This window comes from Sphaeramia orbicularis, chromosome 2 (genome assembly GCF_902148855.1).
Source record: "Sphaeramia orbicularis chromosome 2, fSphaOr1.1, whole genome shotgun sequence".
NCBI classification, from domain to species: domain Eukaryota; kingdom Metazoa; phylum Chordata; class Actinopteri; order Kurtiformes; family Apogonidae; genus Sphaeramia; species Sphaeramia orbicularis.
Window position 1 is genome coordinate 904,709 of NC_043958.1, and position 17,309 is coordinate 922,017.

The window sequence follows — 17,309 nt, forward strand, 5'->3', positions numbered from 1 at the left end:
ATCTCCATGGAAACCAAACCTGTTTTTAAAGGGTTTTAAGGACAATGATAGCCTGATAATAAATAATGTCTTTTCCCATAATCCCTCAGTGCACCAGGATCTACATCTGGGAGCCACTGACCTACATTCAGACCCAAAACCATTCAGAACCGAACCAAGTGGGCGCCTACGATGACCCACAATTCCAAGCACCATACCTCTGTGCAGAAGGGGCGTGGTTTGAGTGGCTCCCGGTACGGAGCTCCTCCCTCGTCGCCGTCGGAACCAGAATAATCCATTTCGGCGCCTCCTGCTGGGCTGGTACCGGTACTGTGGCGGCACCTCTGGCTCCTTGAATGAGGGTGGGGCGCCAAGGGGGGAGGGGCCAGGCGCAGTGTAACCGGGGCGGGGCTCTGGTTTTGGGGGGAACGAACTGGTCCGCCGCCGCTGAGCAAGGATGGGAATCTGAAGGGGCGGAGCTTTCCCAAATGTTTCTGGAGGGAGGAGCAACTTCCCATGAGAAGACAAAGAGTTGGGATGTTGAGGTGGGAGGGGTTGGGGGCGGAGCCACGGGCTGTGATGTTGAGGGAGGAGGGGTTTCTTATCAGACGAGGGGGGTTCGATGCCCCTGTTGGCGTCCTTCATTTGGTGCTTGGCGTCACGGTGCTGCTGCACTCGGTTGTTCATCCCGTAGATGGCGCCGTGGTGATGCTGCATGTTTGCGTTTGTCCCGTAGATGGCGTTGTGGTGCTGGTGCAGTTTGGCGCTGAGTAGGCGGCGGCGAAGGCTGCCCTCCGTCTTCGGCTGCAGAACCGGAAACTGACGGGGAAGAAGCTCATCGAGGTCATCATCAGGCTCTGAATTCCAGCACCCAGACGCCCCGCCAGGCCCCGCCCCCTCACCGCCCAGACACTCCACGTAAGAGATCATCCTGACAGCTGATTGGCCAACGACTGGATCCGGTTCAGGAAAAATCACAACTGAGGGACACTACAATTTTCACAATAAAAGCCTCTAAGAAGGTCCAACTTGTCGCCATAAGTCACCAGACTTTCACAGTAAAAGTCCAAAGTTCGTTTTACATTCTTCAAAGTCTGAACCTACTCATTATCTACAGTTCGATCTTTCACAGAAAAAGTCTCAAACGTCTTCTACGTAATCAGACCAAACTGGTAGTATCACAAAACGACAGAAATCTGAGATACTTTTCATTTCCTGTGCTTGTGAAATCAAAATAATGGCTTTTACTCCTTTTTACAATACAATTATACCTCTTAGAATGTTGGTTTTTCACAATAAAAGCTTAAGATAAAAATTTGTTTGAATATATAAATGTCTCCATAATAAAACAGTTTGTATCAACTCAACGTTTAGAATCTTCATGTAACTCATAACTTATTAATAAATTACTATGAAACCTAATTAATTTGCTTAAACTGATCATGATTCACAAGAAAAGCATAACTTATTTCTCAGCATCAAAAAAAAACCTTCATTCTATTTTTAAATGACTTGAATTGATGCAAATGAGAACAAGTTTCACATCTCAACTGATCCCTTCAAAATAAAACAAATGTTGAACTCAATAAATCCTTTGAAATTCCCGAATTTCACAATAAAAGCTTGAAATAAGTACAAGTAAAAGAATCTATACATTTCTTCAGAATAAAATCATTTTCAGTTTTCAATTTTAATGTTTAGCATCTCTATTAATCCTATAAACACATTAATATTAAACCTAATTAATCTACTTAAAATGATCATATTTCACAATAAAAGCATGTCATATTTCTAAGTTGAAATCAAATCATCCATTAATTTGAATTTCACTAGACTCAAATCGATACAAACAGCAACAAGTTTCACATTTCAGCTGAGTCCTTCAAAATAAAATAAATCATAAAGGTCAATAAATCCCCTGAAATGCTACTCTTTCATAATAAAAGCTCAAACTATTCCACAGTTAAAAAGTTTAGAAGGTCTGCACCACCAACTGTGTCTGCCAGCATCTCTGGTCCGGTCCGGTCCAGTCCTTCAAAATAAAATGAACTCGAGCCGTCATCCAGAACCCAGGTCCAACGGAACCCGTGGCTGTCAGTCCAGATCCAGAACCAGAACCAGAACCAGAACCAGAACCTGTCCCCGCTGAAGCTGAGCGTGTCTATGTTTCCTCCAGTCTCTGAATCTAATCTACTAAGGGGGATTATCCAGGTCTGCAGATGGACCAGGTCTTTACCGACCGACCAATCAGGCGACAGAAGGTCAGGAGGACGGACAACAACAAACCAAACGTGTCATTTACTATTCGGTTTATTTCATCGTATTCCTGTCATTTTTACGATGTTTTTCAGCCTATGGCCTGGAGGTGGCGCTAACCCTCTTTTAAAGACGTCCTGAGGTGAACGTTAGAGTCAAAACCTACTCACATGGATGGAATATGTCTAACACTAACGACAGAGACCAACACAAAGTGAAAAAAAACACAAAGAAAATAATCATCTTTTTTTTTTTTTTACACATATTTTTCTAAAGTACACTGTTAAATAAATGCCATTTTTTGAGATTTTATTTCAATGTTTTCTTCAGTATCATAAATAAAATGTATACATAATAATTTTTTACCCCCATTTCTATACAAAATGTTAAATATGGAACAGTTTCCTGGGTGTTTGTGCACTTGTTAATCCTCTAACAGTGGTTCTCTGCTGGGGGGGGGGCAAGTACATGGGGGGGGGGGGGGGGCATCATCGTGTGTGTGCAGGTGCGTTACTGTCACGTTACTTGTAGAATTATGTATTGAGGTCTGGATCTAGGTCCGTGAGGGAGGGTGGGGGGGGGTGTCCTGCACATCACCCCCCCACCCCCCCCAGTCACAAATGTGTTGAGGGGAGCTGACTTTCACTTTCTCACAGCTTTATCTACAGAGCTATAAAACCCACCACGTCCTCCACATACCGGTCTGTCATGATACTTCTACTTGCACCCCCCCCATCCCAAAAATATTTTCAGGCATGGGGGGGGTCAGTAGGCTGATGGTGCTGTTAGTGGGGCTTGGTTCAGAAAAGGTGGAGGACCCCTGGTCAAACATCAGCTCATGTTCATATCCGTCCTGTTTTCCTTCCTGTGTTGAACTGAACTGGAGGTGACGAGCAGCTTCATTTGTGTCTTAGTGAAACATGTGGGCGTGTCTGTTTCACAGCTGTGTTTGGAGATGAACGGGATGTTTCAGCCTGTTCCGACAAGTCACCGGAGATACCAGCCACGCACAACAACCACACAACTACACAACTACACAACCTGCACGTGTCGGAGTCGAGCCTGTACACGACCCACACCCACAACAAACGAGTTCTACACCAGTTCAGCCTGAACGTCAACGCCAACGACGGGACGAACCCCACACCGTCACCGAGGCCCACCGGCAGTGGTCGCAGCGCTGGTAACCATGGTAACCACCAGCTGTGCTGCTGTACTACTCTGACCTGACCGAGGTTTTTGCCGTCCGGGCTCGACCCAACTCCTCCCTGCACTTCCTGTCTCTCACCTTTGAAGCAGAGCATGTCTCCGTGGTGACAGCGGCGTTTCCGTGGCGACGGCAGCGTCCCTGTGGCAACGGCGGCGTCTCTGCGGCGACGGCGGCGTCTGTGTCGTCGCTGAAAGTGAATCTGAGCAAACACTGAAGCACAAGTTGAAACAGACTCTCTCTCTCTTTCTCTCCCTTTGTGTGTCTGGCTCGCTCTACCAAAACAAAAGCCCCTCCTCTCTCTCTCCTTCATGACTCCGCGTCCCATCAGCCCCTCTGGCTGATGACCTTTGACCTCAGGAGGATTCAACCCCCCCCACAGGAATCTATAGGAAGAACCACAGAAAATAAGACTCAATAAATGACAGTAGAAATAATTACAAAAACAAAAAAAGAATAAAAATAATATAATGAAATGATAAATTAATAATAATAATAATCAGCATCATCATCAAATAAATAAATAATAAGGAATAAAACACGAGTCAGAAAATAACATTTGGATGAAACTCAACATTCACGTCAATCATTATTATGATAACGTCATTTTCGTTGTTTTTTTTGTTTTTACATTTTCATCCCATTTTGTCTGTGATTACATTTTTATTTTTTTGGTATTTTACAGATTTTCTCTGTTTTTGTTATTTTACAGTGCTTTGTTTTGTTTTGTTTTTTTTATCTTTTTTTTGCTATTTTACAGCTTATCGTCACTTTTTTATTTTTGGTTATTTCATTGATTTTTATCATTTCTGTTTTTAAAATATTTTTTATATTTGGTATTTTAGCATTTCTTTTAAATAATTATTTGTTATTTTACAGCTTTTTATCATTTTTATTTTTGAGTTTTGTTATTTTGCAGTTTTTCCTGACTAAGTTTTTATATTTATCTGTTACTTTTCATGCCCACTGTTGTCGTCATGTTTTCTTGACGTCATTGTTCTTTTTGTGGCGTTTCATGGTTTTCATCTTGGTATTTTTGTGTCTCAGATTGTTCTGTTTCCTCTGTAGGTTTAAAACCTGATGAACTGTTGTCTGATTGGACAGTGAGCTGTTTGTTACTCTGAGAGGGGGCTGATGGGAGCTGTAGTCCAGACAGAAATAGCTGCATTAATCACATTAGACTGAGTCGATTGACATCTCCAAACAGACCTGGATGTTAAATAAAACCCTCCGTCTTTATTCAGTTTCTATCAAATCGTTATGTGTCAATTTACCATCAATTTAAGGTTATTTTATTAAAGGCAGGAATAAAAAAACAGCACAAGTATCACAGATTTATCAAGTAGAGTCACAGATTATTACACTAAAAAAAGGAAACGTATGTATTTATCTATTAACTATATTTATAAATCCTGGACAGAGATATTCGACAGATATTTTAACATTTTATTATCTCAGAAATATGGATGGTTAATATTTGACATTTCTAATAGTTTCACATTTTTTATTTTTTAATGAATACAGTTTTCAATATTTGACACTGCTCTTAGTTTATTATATAATTTTAATGTTTTCTTTAGTATTACACACAAAAAGGTATATATAATAAATATTTTTTATTTATTTTGTACAGGTTTCGATACAAAATGTTAGATATTTGACATTTCTTCCCAATATTTAACATTTTTCAATATTTTTGTTCATATATTATGAATATAATGTTGCATATTTGACATTTCTATATGTTCATTAAATTATTTCAATGTTTTCGTCAGTATCACATATAAAATACATGTAAATATGTCATAATTATTTTAATTTATTTTATCCAGGTGTCTATAGAAAATGTTAAATAGATAACATTTCTTTAATATTTATTAGCGGTAGACTGATATATCAGCTGATATATTGATTTTTTTCATTATCGGCCTTAATTTTTTTTTTAAAGCCGATATTTGATCAGTAGTAAAAATGTTTTAAGATATTTGATCAGGCACCTGTGTGGGCAGCACCTGAAGTTCAATAAATGTTAAAAGAGTACTATGTGTATGTGTATTAATAATTTCATTTATATTGCTGCATCAAAATCTTGATTATCTCAGTGTTTAATTGTATTTTGCAATCAATGAGCTTTAAAAAAATGTTTTAAAAATCTACATTAAATATCGGCCTCAAAAATCAGCTGTAGATATCGGCCATCGTCTGAGCAAATTTTTAAAAAATCAGCTTTGGCCTTAGAAAAACCCAAGTCGGTCAACCTCTAATATTTGTCATATTATAACTTTTGTTCATTTTTTATGTATGAAATGTTAAATATTTACCACTTCTACATGTTTATCAAACTATTTTAAAGTTTTCTTCACATAGAAATCAGAAATATAAAATCATCTTCACATTTTCCTCAGGTTTATATATAAAACATCACTAAAGTTCTACCAACATTTATCATTTTATTAAATATTTTAAATAAATCGTTTGAATATCAGACATTTATTCCAGTGGTTATTGTATTTTGTTCAGTTTTATTTGTAAAATATTGAATATGTGACATGTTCGGGATATTTTAATGTTTTCTTCAGTATCACATATAACATGATTTTATATTAAATAATATCAATTAATATATTTTACACACTGATTTTTATATATTTTTCTACAGAAAGTGTGAAATATTTGATATTTCTTCAATGTTAGCCATGGTATTTTGGCATTTTTTCCCCACTTTTTATGAATTTAAGGTTAAATATTTGGCATTTATACATATTTATGACATTTTTCTGCTGTTTTCTTCAGTATCACATATAAAATATACATATACTGATGATCTTGTAGACCTGTGTGTATCATGTTCAGTGTGACCTTTCCTGGGTGTCTGTGCTCTTGTTAATCCTCTAATATCACCTCATGTTCACATTAAACACCATTTTCCTTCATTTGTCCTAAACTGCAGGTGATCCGCACCTGTCCACCAGGGGGCGCTTCACAAACCCTGCTGTGCGCGTTTTCTTCCCTTTCACATCTAGTTCGGTTTCTACGCAGCTTTTCGACAACACTTTACACCCACACAGTAAAATTAATAATGTCACATCTGGAGTCACTCGTTTGTTTTATTTTTGTCGGTTTCATCCATTTTCAGTCCAAACAAAACTAAACTTCAGCTTCAAAACCAACGAAATATCTTCAAAACGGACGGAAATAAACTTTCCTAAAACAGTCGTATTAAAAACTCACCCCTTCCTGCTTTGTTAGCTGTGAAAATGTGGATTATTTGTCACTTTAAAACATCACAACGAAGACAACCTGCAAACTTCGACCTGACAGAAACATCGCGATACTTTCAGTAACAGCTTGGATCCTGTATGAGATCTCGCGATACTCAGTACCTCACGTCTTTTGTCCGCAGTATTGTGATGTTGTTGATCTAAACGTGTGACTTTTGAATGAATATTGGACGATTTCGCTGCGGCTTGAGTCTGGGCAGGTACTTTGGAGGAAACCCGATCCGGTTGAGGAGGCAAGTGAGTGTACGAGACACTGAAAGAGTCCTGGTTAGTCCCGTTAGCCGGACCGTTAGCCTGTTAGCATCTGTTGCACGGCTCGTAAAATGGACGCAGAAGTGCAGTGTTTTGTTTTGGGTTTTTTTTTTTTTTGGCCTGTTTTCCGTTAATAAACTACAGCTCCAGACCGGAAACTAAGCCGGAACGATGCGTTAAAGGCTGCTCGGAATAAATAACACACGGGCCTGAGTTCCGTTAACCAAGTGTATGTTCCAGCTGGTGTTTGTATTAAATGTCCATGTTTTTGAATGGGCTCTGGTTCCAGTTAGTTCTGGTCAGTTAATATAAATTACCAGCATTAATCCACTCCTTCATCTGTGGGAACTTGAGTCCACCAGCATATTCAAATGATGTCCATTATGCCTATGTTGTGAATGGTAAACATCTGAGGGTTACGGGCTGTGAAAATATGATGATTTATCTGCTGTGATTCCGAACTTTTTGATGTTCTGATCCTTCATTTTCCAAACGCTGTGTTCTTTCTGCTGTTGTCTGAGGAGGTTCTCCTTTGCCCAGGTCATTGCTCTTCTTGGTAGTTCAACTGGACTGGTTGGACTGTGAGCCATCATTTTACTGAATGTCCTTCTGTGTTTGACCACCAGGGGGCAGCACTGACCACACCCACTTCCTGTCCCTCCCCCTGGCAACTGCTTAGCAACGGGAATTAAATCAGTCCCTCCTGACTTTAAAAAAAAAAAAAAAGGGAATTTTAAAGAACAAAGATATTTAATGTGACTGACTGATTGATCGATTGATGTATTTATTTTGAATATGAATGTCAAAACAGAAAACAATAAATAAACAAAACACTTAAATGTGACGTATGCATACATTAAGTCTTGCTGCGCGCGCATCTTGGAGGAAGCAGTCAGTCTGAGTTGGTCTCGTGGCTTCCTCCATGTTCCTGACAGATGTAAACAGTGTCTGCCGGTGGAAGAATGCCGTCATCCTGCTGTGCCGTGGGTTGTCAGAATAGAAAGAGCACACAGAAAGACTTAATCTTCTACAGAATTCCTGCTGGTAAACATCCCTTCCACAAAAATCGGCGGAAGTTGTGGTTGCAGGCATTAAGACGCGAGGACTGGTCTGAGGAGGAACTAAAGAATGCTCGTCTGTGCAGTGCACACTTCAGATCTGGTAAGAACTGGAGAATTACACCTACCATTTCAACCTGTTTTCTGTGTCAGAGAAGCCCAGCATGATGTTCAGTTACTGGAAGGAACAACTGTGTGAGAATGAATGAGTATAGCATGAGTAAAGCAGGTGAAGTGGACAGTCACATTTGTTTACAATTTGTGTCAAAAACCAAAACTTGAACAGGAAGGCACACATAAATGACACAAAACACATGCAGTGAGGCATCACAAAAGCCTCTCTCTCACACACACACGAGTGTGTATGTGTATGTTAGGGTGGTCCAACAATCCTGGTAAAAAAAAATAGTTTCAGATACCCTCAGTTAGAACCCTTCATTAGGTTTTGTCATTCAAAAGATGATTTAGGAAAAAATTTGGAAGAAAAAGCAGATGTTTTAGAGGTTGCACAAAGCCTGTACATCAGAGCATGGTTTTGAAGCCCCATCGCCAGCGAAAGCTCCTGCAAATGATTCTGCATTCCTTCAACAGCTGTCACAGTCTGAACATTCAGGTGTCCTAAAGCAGCCTGAACAGCTCTGGTCCACATCTGTGGGACTGCAGTGTAGAACTGGTTGTGGTCCATTCTGTGACTCCAGTGTGACACCAGAGCAGAAGCAGCTGATGGTCAACAACATGATGTTAAATGCAGGTTCTTTGGTTCCACTAAAGCGTTGGGATGTCCTTAATCCATCAGATTGTGAAGGGAAGCAGATCAGGGCTTTTGTCTCCACCAGCACCATGCGTCTGTTTGAACCTTTGGATCTGCCACAAACATTCTGAACAGTTCCTCCAGTAGACTGGGCTGATGATGCAGACTTTCAGAAGGAGGAGAAAACTGGGCATTCCACTAAAGCTGTCAATGATGTCACTGACAGAGGGGCGGAGCTTATTCCAGACTTCAACTGTAGCCGAACAAAAAAAATGCAGATCACAAACAGTACTGGCAACAAGTTGTCAAAGAACACAGGAACATTTTTGGTCATTTCAATAAACCAGCAGTGGTTGCTGGACCTTCTAAGGAACATTTTTATGCGAGTTGCAGTTTGATTTTGAAAATAAAATTACAAATTATTCTAATCTGCCTTATTCATTTGGCTGGTTCTGTTAGAGTATATAGAGACATCTGCACCTGTCTGTGACACCTCTAAATAGGAATTAATTTACATAAAATTTGGACCGAAGTAATTTGGCCAGATATGGAACCAAATGCAGGGTTCGAATCCAGAGAATCTGAAAACAATTTTTTGGACCACCCTAGTGTATCTGTTCAGTGCATACTAATCATTCAAAGGTTTAATTTTTAATGTTTTTTTTCCAGGAAAAGCGTCAATGGACCATGGTAGTCCAGACTTTGTTCCTTCTGTATTTTCAGAAACATTAGCTGTTACAGCAAGTGGACACTCAAAGCTTGAAAGGTAAAACTATAACAACTGGCAAAGTTAAAGTTTATGTATTGAAAAAATGGAAAGATGAAATATACAGATGTATGAACATCATACTTAAATAGTTGTATAGATCATGAGTATATACAGAATTTTATATATATATATATATATATATATATAATTTTGACAGACATCAACGCAAAAATGGGCGTCAGGAGTCACAGGTGACAAGGAACCCTGATGATGGAGAAACAGATGCTATAAATGCTGCAGAGGGTTTAGTGAGCCTTCATTCACAAGTGACTGGTAAGTAGTCTGCTCATCTGTTTGCACATTTGCATCTAATGTTATCTTTGCAGCGATGCGTGAGCGGCCACTGTTCACAGACTTGTGTTTTTGCCTCCGAGTTGTGCGTGCATCTTAACGACATCACTGTTGTTAGGAAACATTGAAACTCATCTATGAAATCAGTCCCTCCTGACTTTAAAAAAAAAAAGGGAATTTAAAAGAACAAAGATATTTAATTGGATTGATTGACTGATTGATGTATTTATTTTGAATATGAATGTCAAAACAGAAGGAAATAAACAACACACTTAAACATAAGACATATAATACCTATTTGAAAAAGAGTGAAAAGAAGTACAACTTATAAACTCCCACCCCTTCTCCTTATATAAGTAATAACAATAATAACCTTCTAAGTCTAAGCAGATCTATACTATATACCATAATATGACTGATACTTATTATTAAATAAATTGGTTTCTGGCTCTATATTATTATGAACAAATATAATATGATTTATGTAAACACATAATACAATAACACATATGTAAATACATATTCATACACAAGTCTATACACCTACATATATGTATACACAAACACCTATACATACATATACATACTCATACCACATACTTGTACATCTTTATATCCCCCAGTCATACCCAACACCTCCCTCATCCCTGCACCTCCTTTTAAATTCCTTCCTGCTTGGACGTTCCTTTAACTCTATATTAAATCTGTTCCACAGTCTCACCCCGCTGACTCAAACACAAAAACCCTTCCTAGTCGTGCATATTAAGTGAATTTTAAAGTTAATTTTCCCCCTTAAATTATAACCCCCCTCCACTTTGGAGATGGGACTGTTCCTCGTCTGTAGGTACCAGATTGTCCAGTTAAAAACGTCTACATTTCTCAGAACCACAGACAGACGCTCTGACAGTGAAGTCATGCATGTTGTGCTGAACTCTACTCCCTGTCAAAAACAGCTCCCCCGTCCTAAGTCAGCCATGAAGAGGACCATGTGCACCAAATTCACCCTGTCACACCAGAATAAACTCCAAATGTGAGCTGCTGAAGTCATTTCACTCCTTTTAGCTTCGAAAAACTTACTCTGATGAGGGGGTGGGGGTGTGCAGTTTTCAGCAGTACCTGGTGCTCAATTCTACTCCCTGCAAAAAACTGCATCCCCAACAGCGGATGATGTAGTTTTCTGCAGTATCTGTATCCAAGATTTAACTTTTGAAAGTTTTATTTACTTTACAGTTTGCATATTCTTTAATATTAAACAGACAAAAAAAACAAACCCATAACTGCGATATTGTCCTCTTCATGGCTGACCTAGGAAGGGGGAGCAGTTTTTGGCAGAGTAGAATCCAGCACAACAATGCATAAATCCTCTGTTAAAACACAATTTTTCTGTTTGGCTCTTAACTGTGTGAGAGGTTGGCTTTTCTTGTTTTTCTTAAGTCTTTTATCTGTACTCTAACACTGGAAGGTCTCAGAGCGTCTGTCTGCAGTTCTGTGACATTTTTAACTGACCAGTCTAGTACCTACAGTTGAGGAACAGTCCCATCCCCACATTAAATATCTTTGTTCTTTAAAATTCCCTTTTTTAAAGTCAGGAGGGACTGATTTAATTCCCGTTGCTAAGCAGTTGCCAGGGGGAGGGACAGGAAGCACGTCAGGAGACAATGGGTGTGGTCAGTGTTGTCCTCTGGTGTTTGACGTCCGTTACACAAAACGTCACGATGTTTTCTGACATCAAAGAATATTCACCTCATATCACTCATTTTACGAGAAGGAAAAGCAGAAGAATGTTGCCTTCTTTTACACCTTATCAGCTTGAATAACAACATAAAGGATCAAACAACAGTTTGATCCTAAGAGGTAAGGACACTGTACTGCACATGTTGACCTAGTTTTTTCAGACAGGAGGATGTGGACGGTTAAACAACCTCAATGCCATTCTGGCATTTTTTTTAATTTTTTTTTTACACGATTCAACTTAACAGAGTTATTTCATCTTCATTTCCAAACCAAAAAATGACATCCATACAGTGTTAAGAAAAATGAAGGAGTACACTACATGAGACCCCCCCCACCCCCAAATATACCAAATGCATTCATCTGTCGGTGTTAAATTACACCAATATGTAAAACTTTGAACCTCTGTTTCTCTGTAATTAAACATACTAGAGTCAAACTTTGTTTTTGTTTGAAAGCTCTCACTCTTTTACTTACGCTCATACTTGCGAGATCTCAATGTCTGCTGTGTTTTATTAAATTATGAAGTTTACAGGTTAGGTAGAAAATGTATCTATAGCTCAAAATCTGCAGAACAACAGTTTTTAGAGAATGAAAAAAGACTGATATTTCATATTCATATAGCAACAAATACAAGGTTACAAAACCTACTGATACTTTTACACATGCAAATTCCTCTCATTTTGATGTAAAACTTACAAATGTGCACATGTACATGTTCTTTATATGGCTGTCCCTCCTCAGAATGTGTCTGTTAGAAAATATTGTCCACTGAGTTGAAACCTTTTTTTTTTTTTTTTTTTTGCGAGCTCCCAAACCCCCAATCAAACTCTAACCCAAACATTATCACAAAATGTGAACAAAAATGAACTAAACATTCATTTTCTTTCAATTTTCATCAAAAATGTAGCAAACATTATGAAAAGAAATTAACATGATTATATTGATTGGGCTAAGATTAATTTACAAAAGAACTTGTTGCAAATATAATGGATACAGAGTCGACAGTAATGTGTGAAATCAATTAAAAATATTCACTAGTTCACAAGGAGATGGCTTAGATTTGTTTTATACAAATGTTAAAAAATAATAACCAATGACAAACAGATTCAGCCTTTTCCCCAATGACTAATAAGTGGTAGAAGTCCTTTTACCAGAACAAATAAATATCCTTGTAACAACAAAACACTCTGTGCTTTTCAGGGGTGACAATCTTCAGCTGATCAAAAAATACATTTAATGACAAAGCTTCCAGATTTTTATTTATAAAAGACGGAATTGAAAAATGAATTGATTCGATCATATTACAAGAAATCCTAAACCCTGCTGTTACTTTTTAATTTTATTTTCATATGATTTGGCTATTTTAAATTAGCAGTAAAATAATACATATTTCTTTTCACTTTCAGATTACTGTTTATCCAAGCATGCCAAAACGCAAGCACGGGCAAGGATTGGCTGCTCGCAGGAAAAAGGATAGGGAATACAAACGCTTAAAGCGCCAGATGGAAACCTCTCCTCAAAGGCAGCAACGTCGGCAATGTAAATATGAGCAGGGACACCACATCGGTTCTGGTGGACCTTTGTTACACGGCCTCTGAAAAAAGTATTCAAGTGAAATGAAAAGAAAAGGACATTCCAATTTGTCTGTGCATTAAAGATGGAAACTGTTCTTAATTATTCTTCACTGTTGCTGCTTTAGACAAACTGCATGCAACAAGACACCTCATTTTTTTAAAAACAATTTCAGATTTTCACTCATATACAAATAAAAACAATGCATTGTAATTGCATTACTAGTTAGATAATTATCAGTATTTGAATTATTTCTCTTTTCCATAAATTTAGACAATGCCAAATGTATGCAGCAAAGGCGTCAACTTGAAACCCCTCTCCAAAGACTACTGCGAAATAAAGGTAATTTACCAGTAAAAGGCCATCTTTAGTTTCATAGAAGTTATTAATAACATAATAGTTCTTAATGAAATGGGACCAAACATATGGTTATTTTTCAAAAGAAAAACACTGAGATTTGTGGGAAAAAATAAGTTTGTACCAGTACCTTAATTTAACTGTATTTAAATGTATGTAAAACCTATTTTATGAACATATTCATGATATTTGTTTGTGTAAATGATACATCAGTTTAATATTTTTTATTGATTATAGCCCGTGCTGAAGACATGCGCCGAATCAGGCAGCAAAAGAAGTCCGCTCATAGAACGCAGCGCTTGGAAAGCGATGCCTCACCACATCAGTATGTTTTGTTCGGTGAACCGTCACCAGATAGAGTACAGCGCTTGGAAAGCGATGCCTCACCACATCGACAAGTACGACAAAGTGAAACATCGGCAGAAAGAACGCAGCGCTTAGAAAGTGATGATGCCTTACGACATCAACAAGCGCAACAATGTGAGACATCACCAGAAAGAACGCAGCGCTTGGAAAGTGATGCCTCGAGACACCATCAAGTTCGGAAATCCAATATAAAATATAATTATCTTTAACATTAGACTGGAAGGTCTCACATCATCTGTCCGTCTGTCTGTCTGTCTGCGTGGTTCTGATAAATGTAGATGTTTTTATCTGGTCAATCTGGTTCCTACAGCTGAGGAACAGTCCCATCTCCACTTTAAATATCTTTTTTCTTTAAAGTCAGGAAAGACTGATTGAATTCATGTTGCTAAGCAGTTGCTAGGGGGAGGGACAGGAAGCAGCCTTGCACGTCAGGTGACAATGGGCGTGGTCAGTGTTGTCCTCTGGCGGTCTGTGCTGGGGGACCGGGATGCTGCCCTTCAGGGTGGGGATGTGGATTTTAAAAACACTCCCCCTTTTCAACATCCCACCCTTGGTATCGACAATGATGAATGAAGTCCACGGGTTCTGGACGGCATCACTAAAGCCGTCCACAGCCGACTGTTTGTCATACGTATGGATTTATGGTCAAGGAGCGAACTACTGAAAATAAGTTGATAGGACCAGCATTTTGGGAGATATTAGTACTTTTGGAATACAGTAGCTTTACTATCACGTTGCTATGGCCATGACGGTTGACGGGAAGCGCAGTACCACACTGCATGATGGGAAATGAAGTTAAAAACAGGAACGACGCATTTGCTAACTTCAGTCCCGAGATATCGTATTAATATATTGTCGTTCAAATTTTACAGAATGATTTACCAAATAATTTTTAGTTAGTACTTTTAAAATATAGACTCATATCTTTTCCCAAAAGTCAGCTCTGCCCAGCATCAGAACTGCCACATCTAGAACCCAGGGTTCTAGAACTCAGGGTTCTAGAACCTGTGGTTCCCCACAGGTCACCGTTCGTGTGTGTTTTATTTGTTCTCAGGTCTGTGTTCACCCTGTGGCCGGCTGTGTTGTTTTTGAAGTGCTTTAGAAATACAGTCCAGTAATTCTATGTATTATCATGTTTCCTGTAAAACCACAGATGTTTAACTCTAACCTTGCGTCTGTAGAACTTCCTGTTTCCCATGTCCAGTCAGTCCTGGACCACACCCCCTCTAACTCCGCCTCCTTGTCTCCTCAGACATGTCCGTCACGGTCCAGAGTCGCGGTGAGGCCGGGGGCGGGGTTGTGGCTCACCTCCAGTGCGCCACCTGTGGTCATTACTCAAAGAGCCACGCCCACCAGCTGTCCCACATGGCGGCGTCCCACCCGGCGGCGCTGAACAGCCTTGCGATGGGTCGCCTTGGAAACATCCTCATGTACCAGAGCACGGCGCGGCTCTTCCACTGCTCCTCCTGCTTCTTCACCAGCCGAGACTTCACCAAACTGTACCAGCACATCATCGCAGAGCACTGCGCCGACGCCGAGGAGGAAGACGACGGTGGCGGTGAGGACAAGGACAAGGCGGGGGACGAGGAGAAACCCGGGGACGAAGAGGAGGAGTCTCTGAAGAGGAAGAGGAGCGGCGAGGCCGAAGAGGAGGCGGAGGTGAACAACGACAAAGCGGATGGCGAAGGGCCGGGCGAAAACATGCTGCTGTTCGAAGGGGGCGGATACCGCTGCCTCATCTGCGGCTGGAAGAACAAGCTCAAGTCTCTGGGCGTCAACCACGTCGTACGCAAACACGACATCCCCAAAGCGTTCGCGTCGCAGGCTGTCAAACGGGACACCGCCGCCGCCATGGGCCACGGGTCATGGGCGGAGGAGGAAGTGGCGGCGGCTGCCACCACATCCGGGCTTAGCGGTGACATGCTGAGGGAGGAGGTGGAGGCCACGGCCAAGGTGGTGCGCTTCATCTCCAACCGCTTCGTCTGCCTGATGTGTGGATGGAAAACCAAACTGAGAGGTAGCGAGCGCCGCCGCCGCCTTCATGTACACGTGTGAACGGTGTCTGAAACTCACCTGTTGTCTTGTGTTGCAGGGTTCGCCATCAGCCACGTGGTGCGGAACCACGACGTGGAGCGGCCGTACAGCTGCAAAGACTGCAAACGCTCCTTCTTCCTGCCCAGTCGTCTGCAGCAGCACATTCACTCCGCCCACCGGCCCGGACGCTACGCCTGCCCCTTCTGCTGCTTCAGGTCCCACTTCCTGGGCGGATTCCGGAGACACTGCAGCCGCTGCAACGCCCGCGAGGAGGACGGTGGGGGCGGGGACTACGAGGACGAAGGGGGCGGGGACCGCGAGGAGGAGGAGGAGGCGGCAGGGGAGGAGAGGAGGGGGAGGAGGCGGAGGAGGGCGACGGGGAGGGCGGTCATAGTGGAGGACGACGGCGAAGAGGACGACGATGAGTGACAAACCACCTCTCAACCGGTTTGAACGCCACGGACAAACTGATGGTCATGTGACATTTGGTCGAAGAAACAAATCTCAAGATTATCCGATAAAAACACATGTAGGTGTTTGACGTGAAAACGGGCAAATCCTGTAATGTTAATAAACATCGACTTGAACCAGACGTTGAGGTTCTTGTTTTGACCGTCGCCAACGCTAAACTCCACCATTGGACGATTATTTTTATCTTTAGTTTCTGTTTCATTAACGCTGATCAGTCTGAAGTAGAAACAGGTTCTGAAACACAAATAAATGTCCTGTAAATGTAACTCTTACTTATCATCATTAAGACCTGATTCCAGTCAACTATGAGCCAGCGGTAATGAATATTTGTTATTTATTTACCCAAAACATACAAAACAAACGCACCAATCACATCAGAAAGTGATGAGGCGAGTCGACTAGAGCCCGCCTCCAAAAGTAAAACATAAAAGCACCATTCATCTTTAACATTCACCAAAATAAAAGCCCAGTTTGTTCAACATAATCATCCTCATGTAACACGAGTTCAAACTCAATGACGTCTGCTCTGACAGGTGTCGACAGGTGAAGTGGGAGGAGCCTCAGTTCTCGATTTTTACCTCCATCTTTGCTCTTGACCTGATTCAATCGGTCTTTTTTTGTTCTGACCAATCAGCTGCTGATGTCGGGCAGATGTAGCCAATCAGAGCTGGGGGAAGAGTTCTGAACATTGCTACATTATTGCAGCTGAAAGCCGTCGCCATGGTTACTGAATTCCAAAACTGAGGGCTTCACATTGAATGGACTGTATTTGTTAATATTAACATGTTGCATTTACTTACATTGTTATCTCTGGTTTTATCAGTTTGGAAATAGAAGATTCAGATGATTTTTGATTAAATAAATCCATGTTATATTTGCAGTGTCTAATGTCGTGTGTGAAACTGATTAGCTACAATTTCTTTGTTAATTA

General features: G+C 40.5%; 2 protein-coding genes across 10 annotated transcripts in view; one reads left to right on the forward strand and one right to left on the reverse strand.

The window, feature by feature from the left end:
• Positions 1-17,309, reverse strand: part of nhsl1a (NHS-like 1a) — a 34,648-nt gene that overhangs the window by 17,268 nt on the left and 71 nt on the right. For 4 of the 7 annotated variants that reach the window (XM_030152588.1, XM_030152562.1, XM_030152596.1 and 1 more), the window contains exon 1: positions 198-2,152. In XM_030152588.1, coding sequence (XP_030008448.1) covers positions 198-909 — 712 coding nt within the window. In that variant the 5' untranslated portion in view covers positions 910-2,152. Of the gene's footprint in view, positions 1-197; positions 2,154-3,523; positions 3,771-17,309 lie in introns of those variants that run through there. The other 3 variants (XM_030152571.1, XM_030152606.1, XM_030152580.1) reach the window with 3 other exon arrangements.
• On the forward strand, positions 6,848-17,261 carry LOC115432230 (myeloid zinc finger 1-like). 3 transcript variants are annotated; one of them, XM_030153115.1, is made up of 8 exons: positions 6,848-6,960; positions 7,911-8,136; positions 9,454-9,550; positions 9,711-9,826; positions 13,424-13,492; positions 13,745-13,987; positions 15,126-15,890; positions 15,966-17,261. In XM_030153115.1, exons 2-8 carry the CDS (start codon positions 7,938-7,940, stop codon positions 16,334-16,336), a joined length of 1,860 nt encoding a protein of 619 aa, XP_030008975.1. In that variant the 5' UTR covers positions 6,848-6,960; positions 7,911-7,937; the 3' UTR covers positions 16,337-17,261. The 3 variants fall into 3 exon arrangements, with proteins under 3 accessions (XP_030008975.1, XP_030008983.1, XP_030008992.1); XM_030153123.1 differs by lacking the exon at positions 13,745-13,987; XM_030153132.1 differs by lacking the exons at positions 13,424-13,492; positions 13,745-13,987.

What these genes read in the sequence shown, in the direction of transcription:
- LOC115432230 (XM_030153115.1), top strand. Translation starts at nt 7,938, where the DNA reads ATGCCGTCATCCTGCTGTGCCGTGGGTTGTCAGAATAGAAAGAGCACA. An exon ending in GGACACTCAAAGCTTGAAAG is followed by an intron (nt 9,551 to 9,710) that starts GTAAAACTATAA and finishes TAATTTTGACAG; the next exon opens with ACATCAACGCAAAAATGGGC. An exon ending in CCTTCATTCACAAGTGACTG is followed by an intron (nt 9,827 to 13,423) that starts GTAAGTAGTCTG and finishes CCATAAATTTAG; the next exon opens with ACAATGCCAAATGTATGCAG.